Source organism: Salvelinus alpinus, chromosome 22 (assembly GCF_045679555.1).
Source record: "Salvelinus alpinus chromosome 22, SLU_Salpinus.1, whole genome shotgun sequence".
Classification (NCBI taxonomy): Eukaryota; Metazoa; Chordata; class Actinopteri; order Salmoniformes; family Salmonidae; genus Salvelinus; species Salvelinus alpinus.
The window spans coordinates 27,774,740-27,797,099 of NC_092107.1; the positions used below are offsets into that span (position 1 = coordinate 27,774,740).

Consider the following 22,360-nt stretch of genomic DNA (forward strand, 5'->3'; position numbering starts at 1 on the left):
CCTACAGCACCCGATGTCACAGGAAGGCCAAAAAGATCATTAAGGAGAACAACCACCTGAGCCACTGACTGTTCACCCCACTATCATCCAGAAGTAAGCATTTCACGGTAAGGTCTACACCTGTTGTAATCGGCGCAGTGTGTGTGTGTGCGTGTGCGTGTGTGTGTGTTTCTCTTTCGTGAGGTCAGTACAGGTGCATCAAAGCTGGGACCGGGAGACTGAAAAACAGATTCTACCTCGTTAAATAGCCATCACTAGCACAGAGAGGCTGCTGACTACATACACAGATTTGAAATCATTGGCCACTTTAATAAATGGAACACTAGTCACTTTAATAAAATGTACATATTTTGCATAACTCATCTCATATGTATATACTGTATTCTATACTATCTACTGTATCTTAGTCTATGCCGCTCTGAAATTGCTCATCCATATATTTATATATTCTTAATTCCATTCCTTTACTTAGATTTGTGTGTATTGGGTATTTGTTGAGAAATTGTTAGATATTACTTGTTGCACAAGCATTTCGCTACACCAGCAATAACATCTGCTAAACATGTGTATGTGACCAATACAATTTGATTTGTATAAATTATTTTGAAAAGCAACTGCTGCACCAAAACTTTTATTTTGAAAGGATATCACTCCACCGCTTATTGTTGGTGACTTTACACGTGCAGTAGGGTCGCAGTTGTGAAATGTCTAGCGACGTTCGGACTCGGAGGGTTTTCGCGCTGCACTCCCTCACTGACCAATACAATAATGTTATCGCCCCCCACACACACACTAATCCAATGAAATGACAGATTTCACGAAACACACACACACACACACACACACACTGATCCAATAAAAATGTCATTCTGCAACATTGTTTAGTTTTAAATGTGACACGTCCAATCAGATAATACAGATCTTCTTCTGACAGCTAGCTTGCTTGACAGCTAACTATGCAGATGTGTTCTGCAGGCATTGCACATTTGGATAGTTAGCTGTCATTTAACTCATGTAGGTTAGCTGTCAGAGACACATTGAGAGAATTCAGATGATCAAAATATCCGCCAGATAGGCGATTTGCGCGAACCAATCCTCACAATCGAAATGTTCGGGCAGAGATTACTTGTTTTCCGAAAGAAACGCTGAAACCTCTCCACTCGAAGCTCATAAAAGCGACCCAACACGTCACCTCTGGAAAGCCAGCGGGCCTCTGCATGATAAAGCCCCTGCTGGTGCTCGCTCCCCATATCCAAATCAAATCAAATGTTATTTGTCACATGCGCCGAATACAACAGGTGTAGACCTTACCGTGAAATGCTTACTTACAAGCCCTTAACCAACAATGCAGTTCAAGAAATATAGTTAATAAAACATTTACTAAATAAACTAAAGTTTAAAAAATCCAATAAATCAAAAAGTAACACTAGAAATGTACATAACAATTACGAGGCTATATACAGGGGAGGGGGCACAATCGATTTGAACAGATGAACAAAGTGGATGCCTTCAAGATTAAGTTTAATCATGTTTCTAACGGGAGGATTGACATGTTTCCCAATGCTGATTTCGAAATGCAGAATCTGATCAACAAAGCGCACAGCGACGCACTGAAAAAAAACGTTAAATAGCATCTTGTCAAACTGCTGGGAAAGTTTTGCGACTCTTTCCCAGAGGAGAACAGGAGACAAGACGACTGGATACCGGACCCTTTCGAGTTGAGATAGGAAGCGTCACGTTGCCAAGCATCGAATAGGCTCTTCTGGTGGAGCTGTCGTTTGATCGCGGACTGAGCATGCCCTTCCCGGAAATGACACTGCCAAAGTTCTGGAGCAGCGTAATGGGAGAGTATCCTGCTCTCGCCTGTCACGCAATCAGAATCATGCTACCCTTCAGCACTACCTATCTGTGTGAAAGTGGCTTCTCTGCTATGGCCATGCTGAAACCTAAAAGCAAAAACTAACTGGACAGCCAGCATGACCTCCGAGTTGCCCTGTCAACCAGACTTCAATAAACTTATTTAACTAAAGAAACACCCCAGCTTTCCCACTGATAGGCCACACACGCACGCACGCACGCACACACACACACACACACACACAAAATAAACAGGACTGGTATGTGTTACTGTTCTTTAACATTATGGAACTGGTATGTGTTACTGTTCATTAACATTACTGTCCTGGTTTTGATGTCATGTTCTGAGTCTGATAATTTATTACACCCCATTCCTGAACTGGTCGCCTAATTAAATGGCTTATTCTCTTGAATTGATAATACATGTGTTCTCAGTTAATATGGCTGTGTAGCCTAATGACTTTCTTTAATACCATAATTGAGAACAGAGTCTATTTTGCAAATGAAACTTGCCCAAGAAGGCAGCTGCAATACAACATTATAAAATGTTATCATCAACAGTCCATGATAATAGGTCGCGACTCAATTGTCATTGTCAAATTTGGGCCCCCAGGCAAAACCAGTTTAGAATCGCTGTCTTAGATCAAAGTTTTGCCCAACACGTCGGCTGATGGCAGTATTATTAGGGTAAACGCCGTAAAATGAATAATGGCGCCATCTGGCGGCCGGTTGGTCTAATCAAAGTTATTGTTGCTATTAGGCTACTCGAAAAAATTGGACTGAATTTGAATGAGGATAGCTAGTACTGTACATAATGTTGTCTTATTTGAGGAGTATTTGTCAGCATATCTTACCATAAGCATTTTTTGGTTCAGTCCCCCCATTTTAGTAGACTGGGTGCCAGTGTGTCTGCTCTGTTGTCAAATGTTCTATCTATATCGATGCTTCTTCTCCTTACCATATTTGGTTAGAAGTGAAAGTTCACTGGCAGGGCAGAGGAAAACGATGGAGCAAGATAAAACTGAGTCAACAACATTCTGCTTATTTTTCTCACAGATCAGGAAACATCTAATCTCTATACAGGGTTCTGTTCCCAAAACAATAATTTGTTACGAACAGAGTCCACTAAGTTTTCTAGACCTGACTCATTGTCAATCTTTTAAAAAAATGAAGTTGTTTAGAAGGAAATGCCAGTTAAACCCCTCCCTGGTTGCAGTATTTTTTGGTGACCAGTAGATGGTGGTGATACTACATGACAAGACAAAAGTGTGAGGCACAAGTATACAGCGAGTCACAGTTTCCCCAGCAGTCCGGAATATATTTACGCCACTTATTCCCCATCGCTGTGTGTTATAAATGTCTACTTATATCAGAACATGTTAGACTATTATTCAAACATAAATTACCTAACTATAGATGGTACCAGACCACAGTGCGTGTTGTTGGTCTTGTCTACACTGGTAATCTTACCCAGGGTGGGTATAGGGCTCTATAGGGATAAAGATAATGTATGGCGAACAGTATACATTTATGTAGCCTATACGGGAAGACCACCCCTTCGCCGCTACACTGGCCGTAAGTCTGCTACTCTCTGAACTACAAACTAGTGCACTACACCGGACATGAGTCTGCTACACCTCCAACCCCAAAACCTCTACACTGTCAGAGGTAGCTACAATCATGTATACTTGACTTACTTTGACTCATTGAGCAGCATGGGTCATCTGACAAAAGCTTCCTCCAGTGTGCTTGGTGTTATGCGGTTTTCTTCACTTCTTTGAAGGACATTCTTGCTTCCTTCAGCTCTTCTTTATTCATGTATACATATCAGGGCAAATTCAGATGAACGACTCAGAGGGCAAAAAGGCTAAATGCATCTCGAAGTGAACCAGTAATCCTTAATAAATGATTTAATGAGATTGTGTGTCAATTTTTTTCTGAATAGTAACTTTATTGAGGACGTTTTGTTAATGAACTGAGTTAATCAGTATATATACAATGAATCAAAAATAGATTATAGAATTATAATCATTGTCATCACACCTGTTTGTGTGAATAAATATTATCATGTGACAATGATAAAAAGAGAGTTTGAATGGTGATGCATTCTCCTATAGAATAAGCTATATTATTTTAGGCAAATACATTGCATCAGTTTTTGAGAATCCCCAATCCACAACAGTGACTTCTTAAGATTTAACCTTCCCTGGTTTCCATCACAAAACTAATGGCACTAGAACTTATATACACTTTGCCATGGACTTTTTCAGAGATTTGCCAATCCAATATCATTCATGAATACCTTTCAATCAGCATGTTAAAGACACACATACAATTGTGAACAAAGTGAATGAGAAGAAATTAAATTACTTTTTCTTTGCATTACTACATCTCTATTTTATGATCCATATGAAATCAACAATGTAATAATCTCAGATGAATCAATGCAGTATCAGAAATATACATGATATGAACATTGCTTAATAAGGGCCTTCATTTTAAGGCACATTCAGATGTTTTTAATCATAGGTTGCATAAAAAAGAGGTGTGTTTACATGTTTTTGAGAGGGTCAACTTTACAATTTGCAGCTATTGTACAAAAAAATTGAAAAGATGTTTAAATTGTCCATTGTATTTGAAAGGTTTAAGAGTCCAAGTTATTATGATATCCCTCCAATCATCACTTGAACAATCTAGCTCTTTTGTGGTGTGTCTTGCCTCAAAATAAAAATTCCCAACAAGCTGTGTGACAAACATATCATGTTGTATTTACACATTCCATTTTTTGGACTAGATACAAACTCAGCTTTCCCATTTGTGAGGTCGACATTGGACTGACGTCTTTAGGGTTTGATCATCTCAGGATAAAAACTGTACAAACACTGCTGTTAGGCCATTGCTGTTAAAGCTCTACAAAAATAATAATGTTTTCCAGTCTTTGCAGTGATGGCCAATGTGGGCTGGGCAGAGACATGTTCAGCAGACAGAGGGAAAGGTGGTGGAGGCAAGCGTGTGAAGGGGGGGGGGGGGGGGGGTCTGAGGAGTGCAGACAAACTTCCACAAGGCAAACCATCTTGAGACCAGACCTGTCAATGCTGAAACACGTAGTTGTGCCTCTAGATGGAAACCTCATACTCTCGTGTGTCCTGTGAAATGAGGACATAGTTCTGAATTAGGTACAAGCTTGTACACAAGAAGGTATAGTGAGACAGAAGTAGAGTAGATCATATTCCTCCTATGATCACAAAGGCCATTCCTCTTTTTGTGAATGAGCCATGTGATAACTGACATCTGTTTGTAGACTATGATAGGGATATCACAGGGATACGTTTAGTGTCTGGAAGTGGTCAGCCCAAACTGTGAGGCTTTTCCATTTTCACCTGAGGGGACAATGACTTTAAATTGTCTATATACACACACCATTGTCTATACATACAATTCACATACATACAGTATACTGTATATTTATTTATATTCCATTGCTCGTTCTGATATTTCTTTTTAACTTTTAGATTATGTGTGTATTGTATTGTATTGATCATTATTGTTGGAGCTAGAAACATAAGCATTTTGCTGCAATTGCGATAACATCTGCAAAACTGTGTATGAGACCAATAAACTTTGACTCTATTTTTTATTTTATTTGAGAGGTTTGTACCTCTCCTCTGACCCATTGAAATGTGCTCAACCTACTGTGGGCTTTAGTTCAATAAGCTCACAGTGTGCAATAGGTTCCGGCTGCAGAATCAGAGTGTGGAATTGATGAAGACTGATTGACAGACAGACTGGAGGCTAAATAAGCAGGTTGTAGCCTAGCGCTTGGTCTCACCTCGTTATTCTTCAGGAGTGCAGTCATGAAAGGATAGAGAAACAAACAGGCAGAGAGACAATTGTTAGTTATCTGAAAGCATGAGCATGAAAGCATCAGACCTGGGTAAAATATTTGACATCTTTCAAGTACTATTTGAACCCATGTCTGAACAATGTCATTGCACAAAAATAAAGCTATGCTTTGTCAAATGAACTAGGAAACCTTTTGTTTGCATCAGGTGCAATGAAATGGCCCTTGTCAATGACTGAAGGTGAACGGAGTATAGATTTACACCCCTCAAACCTATTTCTATAACATCACCTAATGGTACATTAGATTTGGTGAATGAACCTGCAATATGGCAAACCAGATGGTGCTTTAAGTGCATCATCTCATACACGGATGACAGCACCTGATTTCAACCTTTTGGGGGGCTTACTAATTCCAACAGGCATCTTAAAGAACCAGTGAATATCTCTGTATCAGAACGTACCGTAGTCTCTGTTTTGTAGAGGGAGTTGTCGAAGGTGGACTCTCCTGGGATGTGGTCATATGGTAAGGAGGTGGACATGGGAAGACACTTCCCCTGAACCCTAGAGAACACACACACATGCAGTGACTTTTTAAAAAATTGTTACGTTATAGCCTTATTTTAAAATGGATAAAACCTTAATTACATAAGTATTCAGACCCTTTGCTATGAGACTTGAAATTGAGCTCAGGTGCTGCGTGTTTCCATTGATCATCCTTGAGATAGATGTTTCTACAACTTGATTGGAGTCCACCTATGGTAAATTAAATTCATTGGACATGATTTGGAAAGGCACACATCTGTCTATATAAGGTCCCACAGTTGACAGTGGATGTCAGAGCAAAAACCAAGCTATGAGGTCGAAGGAATTGTCCGTAGAGCTCCGAGACAGGATTGTGTCAAGGCACAGATCTGGGGAAGTGTACCAAAAAATGTCTGCAGCATTGAAGGTCCCCAAGAACACAGTGGCCATCAATCTTAAATTGAAGAAGTTTGGAACCACCAAGACTCTTCCTAGAGCTGGCCGCCCAGCCAAACTGAGCAATCGGGAGAGAAGGGCCTTGGTCAGGGAGGTGACCAAGAACCTGATGGTCACTCTAACAGAGCTCGAGAGTTCCTCTGTGGAGATGGGAGAACCTTCCAGAAGGACAGCCATCTCTGCAGCACTCCACCAATCAGGCTTTTATGATAGAGTGGCCAGACAGAAGCCACTCCTCAGTAAAAGCACATGACAGTCTGCTTGGGGTTTGCCAAAAGGCACCTACAGTAAAGACATCTTAGACCATGAGGAACAACATTCTCTAGTTTGATGAAACCAATATTGTACTTTTGGCCTGAATGCCAAGTTTCAAGTCTAGAGGAAACCTGGCACCATCCCTACGGTGAAGCATGGTGGTGGCAGCATCATGCTGTGGGGATGTGTTCAGCGGCAGGGACTGGGAGACTAGTCAGGATCGAGGAAAAGATGAATGGAGCAAAGTACAGAGAGATCCTTGATGAAAACTTGCTCCAGAGCGCTCAGGACCTCAGACTGGGGCGAAGGTTCACATTCAAACAGGACAACGACCCTAAGCACACAGCCAAGACAATGCAGGAGTGGCTTCGGGACAAGTCTCTGAATGTCCTTGAGTGGCCCAGCCAGAACCCGGACTTGAACCCAAGCTAACGTCTCTGGAGACCTGAAAATAACTGTGCAGCGACGCTCCCCATCCAACCTGACAGAGATTGAGAGGATCTGCAGAGAAGAATGGGAGAAACTCCACAAATACAGGTGTGCCATGCTTGTAGTGTCATACCCAAGAAAACTATGCTGTAATCGCTGCCAAAGGTTCTTCAACAAAGTACTGAGTAAAGGGTCTAAATATTTATTTTATTTGTAATGAATTATCAAACATTTCTAAAAACCTGTTTTTGCTTTGTCATTATGGGGTATTGTGTGTAGCTTGATGAGGGAAAAAACATTTAATACATTTTAGAATAAGGCTGTAATGTAACAAAATGTGGAAAAAGTCAAGGGGTCTGAATACTCTCCGAAGACACTGTAGTGTCACAAGGGCAGCATAGTATACTTGGGCAGGAGCTCACCGAGTACCAGCACCTCAAATGTTCTACTGCTTGAGCTCAAAATTATTGTGGAGCTCCTGCACCTAAATATAAACAGTATCGGCACCTAAAATCTGTACCGGCACCTATTTTCAGTCCAAGTCAACCCTTGGATAGACTACTAGGTACTATGGATGATGACAGCTTTCATACTTTCAAAGTATTTTTTTATCTATATAAAGTAAGAATACTAGACCTACTTAGAGAAGTAGAGGTAGATCCCAATGATGAAGACCATGATGAGGGCCACTGGTATAAAGACTGTTAGAGCTATGTTGGCTCGCTCCATGATGTAGTCTGCACTGGCAGCTGGTGAGCAGAGAGGTAGAGGAATCAACAGGGACACACTCAATTGGTATGATAACCTAAAGATGCACACTGCAATGTGGCACACTTGAAGTTGCTGTGAAGTACTGTATTTAGTTTTTTTTATTTGGTCTTGACTTGATATTTTAATTTGAAAGATCTAACGATTACTGTGCAGACTTGACGGCACTTACCGTCTAACCTGCGTTCATTTATAAACTCCATTGAGGAGGCTGTAAAGAAATGGAGAACATCAGAACACAGATGTTAAAATATACAGACAGATATATTGTTCATCATGAACTACTGTGAACAATGCTAGAGTGAACTACACACACAGGGGAGTATGTGTCTGCAGTTCCTACCTCCGCAGACAGGGGGTAGGCTGCTCCACTGTGAAGGGTGTCCAGGGACACAGCGGAGGACAGGCTCCCCCAGCAGCTCATGGCCTCTGAGGCAGGAGAAGCTCAGCGTCTCCCCGGCCTGGTAGAGAGGCTTCTCTGAGATCTGGGTGCTGTAAGACGGGGTACCAGGGTTCCTGCAAGGCTCATAGGTCACCGCTGAGAGAGGAGAGGACAGGACACACACACACAGTCGACATCATATAATGTATTTTTGTAAACAGCTAGTAAAACTCTTGGTGTATTGTATGAATTGGAAACACTGCCAATCCAGCTAGCACATAACGTTCTGAGAACCGTATGTTTCTTAGAGCTTGGTGAGAGTGTGGTTGTCCTATGGTTATTTTGCATACAACCTTCCCACAATATTCTGTGAATGGTGCAGGATACCCAGCTAGCACATAACGTTCTGAAAACCGTATGTTTCTTAGAGCTTGGTGAGAGTGTGGTTGTCCTATGGTTATTTTGCATACAACCTTCCCACAATATTCTGTGAATGGTGCAGGATTCCCAGCTAGCACATAACGTTCTGAAAACCAGGTGGAAATTGTACTACTTCAGCGTAAGGTTTCCTCATGGTTCTATTTAAAGTAATGCTCTCAAATTGTTCAGTATTGTTAAGAAACATTTCTCTATGAGAATTGTTGTACTGCAGCATAATGTTTTGTGCCGGTTTCCTCATGGTTCTATTTAAAGTCATGTTCTCCGAACGTTATAATAGTTTGCCTAATTTCAATTTCTGTGAAAAAACAAGCATTGTATTGTGTAGAGAATCATTGTACCATATAAACCGCTGTGAAATATATTTTCAATAACCAAAGTTATTGTATTTTTAACTGTTTGAAGCAGATGTACAAAAACAAAAGTAAAAACAAAAATGCAAGAATGGGCATAGAAATAAAGCACATAGAACAGATCTACAGCTTCTTAGACTTGCTTTTAATGAGAATGACATATCTATCTCCCATTTCTATGGGAATTTGGTCAGGTCGCCCCAAAAAAGTTACATATTCTAGCTTTAAGAAACAACGTTCTTCTATGGGAATTTCAGTACTTAAGCATACCGTTTTCTGCAGGTTTTCTCATGATTCTATTCAAAGTCATGTTCTCAGAACAAGAAAAAATGTGTTAAGTTCATAGAAAGCTCTAAGAATGTTATTTAAAAACATATACATTCCATTCTCAGTGTCAGTCAACAAAACTCTCTCTATCTTGATAGGTGTGTTGGGCTGCCCACTAATTGGACACAACTGATTTTAAAGGTACAATATGTCACTTTTTGGGTAACCTGACCAAATTCACATAGAAATGTGAGTTATAGATCTGCCATTCTCATTGAAAGCAAGTCTAAAAAGCGGTAGATCAGTTCTATGTGCAGTATTTCTATGCTTCTCATTCTTAAGTTTCATTTTTGCATCTTTTACTTTCAGTTTTGTACACTAGCTTCAAACAGCTGAAAATACAATAGTTGGGGTTATTGAAAAGGTATTTCACAGCGGTATAAGATCTTTCTACCCCTACTCTTGTCCATGGTGGTCTGCGAACCCACAACCTTTTATCCCGCATCCCTGTGCGCTATCAAAATTTCTGCGTTGCCATCTACCGTTTACAGGATGAAGAACAGTTTATAAAACTGCAGATCTAAGGCTTTGCTCTGTCCAGGAAGTGAGGGTAAACAGTAGACATGTCCTCTGCTATCCACTTTGTTTTCATTATTTTGGTTGTAGAAGAGGGTCACTTGTTTTTTTTTTTCAAGAGTTCAGTGATGGTTTAGGTAAAATATATTTTGCTGAAGGGAGGGTCATCCATTTTCAATTCAGAGAAGTCAGATTTTCTCCATGTAACCCTTATTATAAATAACAATAGGGAGTCCTAAACAAATTAATTGACATGTGTCCTATCTCTGCTTGGAGTTAAACGGGTTAACCCAAACTAAGCCAGTTGTGTTATTAAAAGTCTTATTGAAACATATTCTCATAATGTTATTTAATTACCTTCAAATAACCTATAATTTCTGTTCTCAGAACAGAAATAAAATCTCCAAGGAAAACATTCAGGGAAACATAGCAAAACGTTCTCAGAACCTCCCTGCAACCTAAAAATGTATGTTCCCAGAACAGGTGAAATTTTCACTTCCGTTCTCAGAACTTTAAAAAAAAATCTGTTTTACCAGCTTTGTTCCCAGAACCAATGGGAAACCAATACGTATATACCCACAATGTCCAAGGAACCACGTGCTTGCTGGGAAGTGTGTATGATGGAGATGTTTTAGCAGGCTGAAGCCCAGGGGGTACGTACAGCCACATTTGGGTAGCCTCTCGCTCCATTTAGGTCCGGAGGAGCCATGGTTGTAGCAGGAGAGCAGGCTGTTTCCAGAGAGAGTGTAGCCCTTGTTACAGATGTATTGGATGGTGGAGCCTACTGTGAAACGCGGGCTGGACATCACCCTGCGACTGTGCTCCACAGTACCTGGGTCGGCACACGACAGCACTGACACACACACACACACAGACACAGACACAAACACACACACAGACACAGAAAAAAACAGGTTTACTCATGTGCAGGGAATACAATTAGTTATTTTTTTAAATCATTAGCAGTTGTCAATGCTTATTTGTGGTTATCCGATGGGGCCAGAGTGGTGCCTGGGCCTTTTTCTAATTAAAGCCTGCAGACACAAAACCACCGAGCTGGAAAATAAAGAGATTATCTCTGTGTCTCAGTCCCACACAACAGCAAACCGTGAACCCAATCCTGGGCCTAGAAGGATAAGGGTCAGCATGGTAACAATGTTCACGTGACAGACGTCCAAATGAGTCTCCAAACCCCTGTGTCTTGTTACCGGTCAGTGATGCAGTGCCTGTCACTGTGTGGGACGTGACCAAGACCAAGGGCTTTGTCACACTATCCTGTCTCTACTCTGCAGCATCCAGGTCGTCTGGATAGAACAGGAGTAATGTGTGGAGGAGCTGGAACACAGAGCCTACTCACCTCACTGATACATTGGTCTATACAGTAAAAAGGGGTGTGTTTTCAGAAAAGCAGTGAATGCTTTAACCCATCAGCCTCTGCTTTAGCCTGTCCTTAACTGAAACTGCTTCTCACACCTAAAATGCACCTTCTGTGTGCCAGTGTGTGTGTGGTAGTCACCTCTCTCACAGCTGGGCAGGTCTCCACTCCAGGTCAGGTCCCACTGGCACATGAGCAGTTCTGTACCCACCAGCTGGAAACCTGGGTAGCACTGGTAGGTGACCACAGTGCCATGGACCAGCTCAGGGTGGGAGGTGCTCTTCCAGCCGTTGGTGATCTCTGGGAGCTCTGGACACGTGTCGTTACGAGGCACCTCTGTATCCATGAACGAGGGAGAGAGAAAGGAAGCCAGAGAAAAAGGCACTGACTTCACAGAGCGCACAGAGCTTGAGTGGTGTGGTTTTGCATTCAAATGAATGAACCTCAGGACAAACACAATAGAGGACATCCATTTTGTAGCAATTTCAATCTAGTGTGACAAGTGCCATGCAATAGGAGGTCTGACAGCCAGGCAGCCTGGCGGTGCCCGTTCTAGCCACAGCAGAAGCCAGAGAGGGCATGGCACCCTGCAGACGAGGCTAATGTGGACAAACACACGCAGTAATTGTGTTTGGGTCTCTGACGGGCACAATACCAGACAGCTGCACCACTTGGCTGGGCCTTGCTTTCCATCTCTGTCAGTGGCATGAACAGACTATAAATCTCTCTCTCTCTCTGCCTTTTCTCTCTCTCTCTCTGCCTTCCCTTTGTCCCTCTCTCGCTTCTCTCTTTCGCTCACTCTTCTCTCTCTTGCTTCTCTCTCCCAGTCATCAGTATTCCGCTGCCTCCTCTTTCTCCCTCTCTCTACATGGAATTCATTACGTCTTATCAGATGTCTGCTTTATGGGCTGGCTCCGCTCCGGTGTCGTGACGACCGTGCTGATGGAAGGGGCCCCTTCCTTTTTATGTTTAAGAGAGTCTCCTCCTCCTGAACCCTCTAGAACTCTCCTCCTCCTTACTCATCTCCCCTCTTCACTGCTCTTCTGTCTCTTTAACTCTTTAATTCTGTTCACACTCTCTCCTAACTCACTCCGGGGCCTTACCGAAGAAGTGCACCACAAAGCCGTTGCCGTAGCCGTAGATGTTGGTGGCCGGGTCAGACTGGAACTGAATGGTGACGTCGGCCATGGAGGTGTAGAGTTTGAAGTGTGGCCGTGAGCCGCCGTACTGGCCCAGCACCGTAGCAGTCAGGTCATCTCCATCATAGAACGTCAGCAGATCGTTCTTCCCTATGTTGAGGCTGGAGCACAAAGACAGAAGGAAAATATATTTGGTTTTCATGCACACTCTCACATTACTAGCTCATTTGTCATATAGTTTCTTTGTCATTGTTTCCTGTATCTGTTTTAAAAACTTGAAAGCATCCTCACTAAAATACGTTTCTTGCTTTGAGACGTTCCGTTTAAATGTTCCATTTACTTTGGAGCACCATAGCTCTACTGAAAAGAAAGTGACAAAACCATGTGGTAATTTATCACTTTAAAAAAATCTCCTGTTTTAAATGTGTCACCTGAGACAGAGCCCTCTGCTTAAGCACCAGGACAGGATGTAAAGTAGGGAGGAAATCACACTCCGCCAGAATAGGGAAGTGACCTGTTACTCTTTCCTGTCTCAAATTAATCACCAGTGGCTCATGATAAAACTCATTACAAGGCAAGCAATTGAACTATTAATCACTCTGGAGCCTAACAGAAAAGAATCCTGAAAAATTTGAACGATAAAGAGAGTTGGTTCTGTAATACAGTCGTGTTTCAGTAGTGTATTGTATGACATGAATAACAGAGAGTGTAAAAATGTCTCAATCTCATCAACTTGTTTGCACTCTGTAAACTGAGTTCAGAATCCAGACATTAAAGATATGATGCACATACGACTTGGCAAAGATCAGGTGTTTCAGACTAATTAAATGTCAGTACAGCTTAGCCTACCCACTGGGCACAGACGTGAATTCAACGTCTATTCCACTTTGGTTCAACTTCATTTCATTGAAATGCTGTAGAAACAACATTGATTCAACCAGTGTGTGCCCGGTGGGTATTTTCTGCTGATGCATCTGTATTACAGCTCCAGAAAAAGCTCAACCTGCAGTAATTAATTGACACCTGAAAATGCATCACACCTCAACAGAGCGGGACAGATTGAGAAATTGTATCAGCTTGCATTAAATTTGTTGTGATGAAGTTAAACAAGCCTTTGCATAGCTGTGCTGCCGTATCTGCAGCGAAAATTAATCATGCTTTCTATTGTGTGGCAGTGATTTGATTTAGTGTAATTTAAACACAGGCTCAGATTGACTCGGCCCACAGGCCCAGCTGCCTGCCACCATGTTCCTTCAGAATGCATTATCTCAGACAACTCCTCATCTGCAACGGCATTCTCTATTCTCCACCTCTGAGAAAACTTGACATTCATGTCCAGGACAAGTAAAATATAAATACCACCTGCCCATTTCTAGCTAGTTTGAGCAAAATGAATACCCCTCAATTCAATTAAACGCAGTCATTTGTGAGTCATGATGGCTGCTCAATGATAATTAGAATCTTCTCCTTTCATCTCACCTCTGCACCTCTTAATTCCCACAGACTAACCTGAATGAATGTTCTGATGGAATATCCCATTTCTAATCCACTCCTCTCTGGCTTGTAAGATCTTGGCTGGACGGGGATCCAGATCCACTGCCCTTCACTCCGCCTCAACTCCCAGTGCTAGGCTAACATATCCAGACAAGCAGGCTCAGAGTCAACACACTTATCAGCGATACTAGTGATGGAATAAGTCAATGAGTTCTCCTGCCAACTTCCAGCCCTGGGAGACAAACCTAATCAAGATAAGTGCTATAACTAATATTTGATGCATCAATGCATCAAATATCCTGTCGCTCTTCTCACTAAATTCTCACCAAAGGCAAAGTACACTGTAATGGAAGCCAATATGGAAACTACCAAAATCACTGTCTGTCTATTACATCATATTTGACTTGCAAACTATTTCCTCCCTTATTAACGCCATAGGACTACTGGGGTGGTATATACAGTGTGTGTATATTGGTATGTACGTGAATGTATGCATGCATGTGTACAAATTATTTACATGAACTAGAACTGCCGAGACACAGCATCAAGGCAGAGACACAGCTAAATCCCATTCCCATACACTCCTAAACACTATTTAGGCGTTGGAGCACTCCGTCAACATTTGGAGCATCTGAACTTAGGCTGCTGAACTACACCCCAGGTGTACCATCCTCCACACCTGCATGTCGTTCACAGCACCTCCTCCTGCACCTGAGCCCTTAACGGGCACCTAGCTAGCCCTCCTGGTTGGGATGAACCAGTCGTCATTAGAAGGGCCCCTGAATGAGTGTCCCAGCCGTCATTAGAAGGGCCCCTGAATGAGTGTCCCAGCCGTCATTAGAAGGGCCCCTGAATGAGTGTCCCAGCCGTCATTAGGTCCTGTGTGATTGTGGGAGCGGTGAACAGGACGCTGGGCGGTGATGAATGATTATAGAGGAATGAGAGTGTTCTCATTACCATGGTAAAATGTTCCTAAACCATGGTAATGAGCTTTAGGAAGGCACACCATGCAATTGTGTTCCAGAACGCTGGCGTGACTAGTGGGCCACGAGGGAGGCATCAGACATGGAACATGCAGGTTCATGGCACGAGAGTCTGTGTGTTCAGATTATCAGTGACTGGACTCAAAGCATAATCACTCCTTGTGCAGCACTGGTTTCATCACTATGATCAGAGACTGAATGCTTTCCCTGAGGATGTAGTGAAGGATAACAGTGGTTTGAGTGATGTCGTTAAACTGAGATTTCAGATGTTAGGTTCTCATATTTCCCCTTGTTCAGCATATGCTGATATTGATGTTCACATCAAAACTGAAGGAAATGGCGAGGAAATCCTGTAGATTATCCTTAGATAGCCCTCTCTCTGTCTCACTCACATGCACACTCAGGCTAAATTCTCATCAACGCTCCGAAGTTGAGCTGAACGCGCTTCACCGTTGTCCCTGAAAGTCATATCTGCCCAAATCGCTTCCCCTCTATATGAATAGGAAATTAATTATGTTGACAGCTTCTTGTACCAAACATGGGGGATGCCATTTATTACAATGCTTCAGAATGTACAACCACAGCTGAGGCGTTCCGAAGAGAGAGAGAAGAGCAAGAGAGACAACATATGCAAATGAGCCAGTTCTTAATTAAGGAAGCCAAATGATTGTACGCATGGTTAATCTATCAGGGTCTGACACAGCAGGGTCTTCTGTTCCCAGCCTTCACCTGACATCACTATCACGGAAAACACTCACTCCTCTCCCCTGCTCTGCTCAACTCAACCTATCTGATTCAGCAGAACACACACCACCTCTGTCCGAACCCCCGTTAAATAATTAGTTTCCGCTCCAGTTGGTAATTAACCTTTGTCTGCTGGCACTTATGTGTCCCATCCAAGAGCAAGATATTATTTTATCTTCAGCCCTTTTCTCTTTCATTTGTTTAACCAGTCACAGTGGGGTAGTCCTTTGCACTGGCAATTTCTGTTTGAAGTCAGGCCTGTGTTTGTACATCAGCTGTAAAGCTTCTCCTAATGATCTGAGTGCAGAGATGTGCTGCAGAGCTCATGCGCGGGTTAAGATTCTTAGAAAGGTTAGAGCTACTCTGTGGTGGGGCGTCCTCCACTTGAACTGCTATGGGGAGGGGAATGTGACGCCAGGACGTTGCTAAAAGGGTTCCCATAGCTAACATCCTTCTTCTGCATCTGTATAACATGTTATATGAGATAGTTAAGATACGTACACTTGGATGTCTAGCATGATCCTCCTGTCTTCCTCCACGTGAATCCCCCAGATGCAGTCCTGGCCGCTATCGTAGGCCTCTGGCCAGTTAGGAGACAGGACCACTCCAGCAGAGTCAGTCATCTCTCCACTGCATACAGCTGTAACACACACACACACACACACACACACACACACACACACACACACACACACACACACACACACACACACACACACACACACACACACACACACACACACACACACACACACACACACACACACACACACACACACACACACAGAGTAAGCAAAAATACTCTGTTCAACAATATGATACAGCTCATTTCCTACACAGAACAAAAACACACAGCATACCTCTGCAGGCGGGCTCAGTCTCGTTCCACTGGGGATTGTTGTGGTCCATGCACTCAATGATGACAGAGCCCTGCTCCAGGGTGTAGCCAGGGTCACAGGTGAACTCTACCACCGTCCCCACTGCCCACGTGCTGTCATTACTGGTGAAGTTACCGTACTTGACGAACGGCTCGTAGCAGTGGCCCACTGCAAACGCTATGAAGGAGAGGATATGTGGATCAGTCACAGAAAAAAGGCCAGACTGTGTCACTGAGCCCCATGTCTGCCATGCAGTGGGTCATTGACGTTGCCCGTTAGCTCGCCTCCTATCAGGGACTGAGCAGACCCAGAGGTTAATTTTTATTGGAAGTCTGTTGCGTCAACCCACTGACTGACATGTAATGGTTAAAATCAGGGTGAGAGGAGCACTATTAAATCAGTTACACCCTGTGTCAGATTGATGAGGGTAATGCTGTTAAAGACAACCCACACACGGTCCATTAGAATAAGCAGCGCTGCTCTCTCACAGCGTAATCCCATTTGCTACAGTAAATTGAAGCTCTAATCAGATTAAATTGATCTGATTGGATAATGACTCCAGGACCTGTGATGTGGCTCTGACTCCAAGCTCTGAACAGCCTTTTGAAAAGGCACCTATAAGAATGAGTTGCCACACGTGGAGAGGATGACTGAGCATGAGCGTGGAGAAAAATAAAACATTTGAGAGTTTGTAGCTAAACTAGATAGAGCAGAGGACTTTCATTGATTCTTATGTTTGACTTATTTCCATTCCAATTATTTAGAGGAGGGAAAGATGAGGAGAGGGCCTGAGGCAGTGTCTTTTGTTTATACTAGTCTGCAGGGCATGATGCGTTTCATAAACAACAGGTTTTAGCTCCACACATTTTACACTGCTGGAGTGTGTGAGGGAAGTTTGAGTGTCCTTGAGTACGCTTTCCAGAGACCTGAAGACTTGTGTTAGATCCCCATGCCTGGTCTTGTGGCACACAGGGAACCTACGTTCTAACCACTGTTCCTTCTCATTTTTGGGGGCACTGAGCAAATCTGAGGTCTTGTGAGCAGAAACATGAATATTGGGAGGATTTTGTCCAACTTCCGGCGCGAGTTTACAGTGAACACTGAGGCTGTACCCTTACAGTTTTAGACAGTAGCCAATAGGCTATTGTGGCTATTTGAGCATAATGTAGCATAATCCTTCCTGTTTGGCCCTGTCCGGGGGTTTCTTCGGATGGGGCCACAGTGTCTCCTGACCGCTCCTGTCTCAGCCTCCAGTATTTATGCTGCAGTAGTTTGTGTCGGGGGGCTAGGGTCAGTTGGTTACCTGGAGTACTTCTCCTGTCTTATCCAGTGTCCTGTGTGAATTTAAGTATGCTCTCTCGTTCTCTCTTTCTCTCTGAGAACCTGAGCCCTAGGACCATACGTCAGGACTACCGGGCATGATGACACCTTGCTGTCCCCAGTCCGCCTGGCCTTGCTGCTATTCCAGTTTCAACTGTTCTGCCTGCGGTTACGGAACCCCTACCTGTCCCAGACCTGCTGTTTTCAACTCTTAATGATCGGCTATGAAAAACCAACTGAGATTTATTCCTGATTATTATTTGACCATGCTTGTCATTTATGAACATTTTGAAAATCTTGGCTCTCTCTAATTTTCTCCTTCTCTCTTTCTTTCTCTCGGAGGACCTGAGCCCTAGGACCATACGTCGGGACTACCGGCCGTGGTGACTCCTTGCTCTCCCCAGTCCGCCTGGCCTTGCTGCTATTCCAGTTTCAACTGTTCTGCCTGCGGTTATGGAACCCCTACATGTCCCAGACCTGCTGTTTTCAACTCTTAATGATCGGCTATGAAAAGCCAACTGAGATTTATTCCTGATTATTATTTGACCATGCTTGTCATTTATGAAAATTTTGAAAATCTTGGCTCTCTCTAATTTTCTCCTTCTCTCTTTCTTTCTCTCGGAGGACCTGGGCCCTAGGACCATGCGTCGGGACTGCCGCCCGTGGTGACTCCTTGCTGTCCCCAGTCCGCCTGGCCTTGCTGCTATTCCAGTTTCAGCTGTTCTGCCTGCGGTTATGGAACCGCCACCTGTCCCAGACCTGTTGTTTTTCAACTCTTGATGATCGGCTATGAAAAGCCAACTGAAAATTATTCATGATTATTATTTGACCATGCTTGTCACTTATGAACATTTTTGAACATCTTGGCATAGTTCTGTTATAATCTCCACCCGGCACAGCCAGAAGAGGACTGGCCACCCCTCATAGCCTGGTTCCTCTCTAGGTTTCTTCCTAGGTTTTGGCCTTTCTAGGGAGTTTTTCCTAGCCACCGTGCTTCTACACCTGCATTACTAGCTGTTTGGGGTTTTAGGCTGGGTGTCTGTACAGCACTTCGAGATATTAGCTGATGTACGAAGGGCTATATAAAATAAAATTGATTGATTGATTGAATGTAGGACTACCAACAAAACCAATGGAGCTTTTGATTTCTATGATATTGCCTACAGTAGCCTATATGTGGTGTTCAATGCAGACCTACATTGCAGGAGACTTTTAAAAATGGTTTTACATTATGAAGGGCTTGACATTAATTCATGATTTGACTTGGTCTGTAACACCATGGGCCAAATAGGTGAATGTAAATTGCATTGTATTGTGTTGTATGATGCAAGAAACCACTTTACAAAATGAAATATACAATTATTACCATACAGAGAATTAGACACTGTAGACTACCCCTCTGCCTATTGGTTTATTTGCATATCTCAAAAAGTATTTGCATGTCTCAAAATACAACACTGCCCCTTCAATTAATTAAGACATAAGCGTTTAAACTGACTGGCTTTTCAAAACCGGCTTGAAATGTAGCCGACACGTTTTGTGCTCTTGCAAGAATCTCTTAATCAGTAACTCCCCATTGCTGACCTATACTTATCTATAACTGGGCTAATAACTCAATAACTAGCAAAGAATATCTACAAATGTGCACACAGGCGACTCTGATCTTAAACTGATCTGAAAAGCGTTTTCACACGCGGTTGACTGAAAGACCACTCGTGGGCTACCCCCGCCAATAGCATTTTACTCCGTTGCACCCTAACTCTGTCTATAACAAAATCACAGACTCAATCTTGTAAAGTTAGATTTCTTTTAGGGCTAATATAATGTTGATTCGATCACAGAAAAAAACATTGATCTATATATTGCAAACTCAATGAAGTTCAATCTCTTGCGTCTTTGCGCAGCATTGCTTTTCTTCTGCGTGGCAGTCATGGAGGAAGTGCGTGGGCGTGCACGGACGCAGTTTAAAGTGAACCTTGGTTCTAACCCAGTCAGTAACATTGGTGCCATGACCTGGATGGGTCTCTGTGAGATGGAGAAGGTCAAAGGGGGGTCAGGTGTAACCGAGACCTGAAGAGTTGCGTTAGCGCCCATGGGGATGTGTCTACCTTGGTATCTGATGGCGATGCCGGTGGAGGTGCCTGTTCCGTCAGTGGTGAGCTCTATGAAGAGGGGTCTGGAGGTGCTCACCAGGCCCTCGTTGGGCAGGTACTCCACCTCATATGAGTCATACATCGGAGGAGAGTCAATGTTCTTCCCATTTTTGATCAGAAGCCTGAAAGAGAAATTAAAACACATCAGTACCTGGTTGGATTTCTAAGACTTTGTAATATGCATTGTGGGCACATTTTCAGAGTTAACTCAGCTACCTGGACGGAAGCCCTTAATGAGATGACGCAACAGGAAGGAAAATTATACAGTATTAAAGCATTGGGCTGGACTGTTCTGCACAAATGGCCAATGATATCATTCAGTACAGTTGAGCAGCTAGCCTACTGACCTGATTAAAAGTACATTTGTTATTGTCTCCAGACACAGCTGCTACCGCTCATAAAAACAACGTTATCTTAACTCAAATATGCGTGTCCTTGTCAATTCAATTAATTCACTTGAAGCACCTTCTTGTGAAGTGTTATATTGCCTTACAAACATTCACAACAGCTTATAGATGCAATCATAGAGCATTAAGACTCCAATAAGGAACATGAATAGACAGTCAAAAAACAAAGTAGGAAGGTGATTGAAGTGAAATGTATCCGATTATTTCAGTATTTCTCTCTTTCTCCTTTCCTCTCTCACCATTTTCTCAAAATTGGATTTCCATTCTGACACAGAGACACAGATGTTCCACTGAATCTCTATCTCAGATGATGAGGCGATGCCCTGAAGTGTAGCAGAGGAATGGACTGGTAATATGACATGTGTGACAACAGAACCATGAGCCTGCAGTGAGAATCATGTCCAACTGTCACAGAGCCAGCAGTAGGACTCTGTTGGCTGCTTGTTGAATGATTATTAAACTCAAGTGAACACTTAGAACTGGATAGTGTACTGGAGTAGAGCACTAAGGTCAGAACACTGTAGCAGACTTGGGTTCAGACAGTATTTTCTTTCTTTTAAAGCTATGTACTTTATTGAGTTAGCATGGTGCAATACAACCAATGGAATATCCCTCTAAGTGCAAACCCCACTCATCTGGCACCCAAGACACGCTTAATCAAAGGTCAAAATATTTGGAAGAAAATGAACACTATTTGAACCCAGGTCTGACTGAACACTGTAGTGAAGTGAACCCCCTGACTGACACCACACCTGTCATCGTCCTCTGCCAGGGCCACCTTCTCAAAGTGGACGTGCACTCGCTGTCCCTCTGGGGCCTCCAGCAGCCAATGGCATGTCAGGTTGTTGCTGTAGTTGCTAGGGAAACCGGGTGACACAATGCGTCCAACCGTGGCATTCCGGACAATGCCACCACAAGCAGCTGGGATGCCCATGGAGAATGAAGTAGGAATGGGAGGAGAGAAGGAAGATGGGATAGATGGGAGGAGAGGAGAGAAAGAAGATGGGAAGTGGAGAGAAAGAAGATGGGAGGAGGAGAGAAAGAAGATGGGAGGTGGAGAGAAAGAAGATGGGAGATGGAGAGAAAGAAGATGGGAGATGGAGAGAAAGAAGATGGGAGGTGGAGAGAAAGAAGATGGGAGGAGGAGAGAAAGAAGATGGGAGGGGGAGAGAAAGAAGATGGGAGATGGAGAGAAAGAAGATGGGAGGAGGAGAGAAAGAAGATGGGAGGTGGAGAGAAATAAGATGGGAGGAGGAGAGAAAGAAGATGGGAGGAGGAGAGAAAGAAGATGGGAGGGGGAGAGAAAGAAGATGGGAGGAGGAGAGAAAGAAGATGGGAGGGGGAGAGAAAGAAGATGGGAGATGGAGAGAAAGAAGATGGGAGATGGAGAGAAATAAGATGGGAGGAGGAGAGAAAGAAGATGGGAGAGGGAGAGAAAGAAGATGGGAGGAGGAGAGAAAGAAGATGGGAGGGGGAGAGAAAGAAGATGGGAGATGGAGAGAAAGAAGATGGGAGGAGGAGAGAAAGAAGATGGGAGATGGAGAGAAAGAAGATGGGAGGGGGAGAGAAAGAAGATGGGAGATGGAGAGAAAGAAGATGGGAGGGGGAGAGAAAGAAGATGGGAGGAGGAGAGAAAGAAGATGGGAGGGGGAGAGAAAGAAGATGGGAGATGGAGAGAAAGAAGATGGGAGGAGGAGAGAAAGAAGATGGGAGGTGGAGAG

The 22,360-nt window shown here is 43.2% G+C and overlaps 1 protein-coding gene across 1 annotated transcript in view; it reads right to left on the reverse strand.

Moving 5' to 3' along the window:
* Positions 1 to 3,783: 3,783 nt before the first annotated feature.
* Positions 3,784 to 22,360, reverse strand: part of LOC139549364 (seizure protein 6 homolog) — a 119,552-nt gene continuing 100,975 nt past the window's right edge. Inside the window, exons 6-16 of the mRNA XM_071359804.1 lie at positions 21,392 to 21,560; positions 20,188 to 20,354; positions 16,742 to 16,936; positions 16,383 to 16,521; positions 12,625 to 12,821; positions 11,663 to 11,857; positions 10,808 to 10,999; positions 8,474 to 8,668; positions 8,303 to 8,341; positions 8,003 to 8,111; positions 3,784 to 6,261 (exon numbers count right to left, since the gene is read on the reverse strand). Of these exons, the coding sequence (XP_071215905.1) occupies positions 6,087 to 6,261; positions 8,003 to 8,111; positions 8,303 to 8,341; positions 8,474 to 8,668; positions 10,808 to 10,999; positions 11,663 to 11,857; positions 12,625 to 12,821; positions 16,383 to 16,521; positions 16,742 to 16,936; positions 20,188 to 20,354; positions 21,392 to 21,560 (1,772 nt within the window). The 3' untranslated portion in view covers positions 3,784 to 6,086. The remainder of the gene's footprint in view (positions 6,262 to 8,002; positions 8,112 to 8,302; positions 8,342 to 8,473; positions 8,669 to 10,807; positions 11,000 to 11,662; positions 11,858 to 12,624; positions 12,822 to 16,382; positions 16,522 to 16,741; positions 16,937 to 20,187; positions 20,355 to 21,391; positions 21,561 to 22,360) is intronic.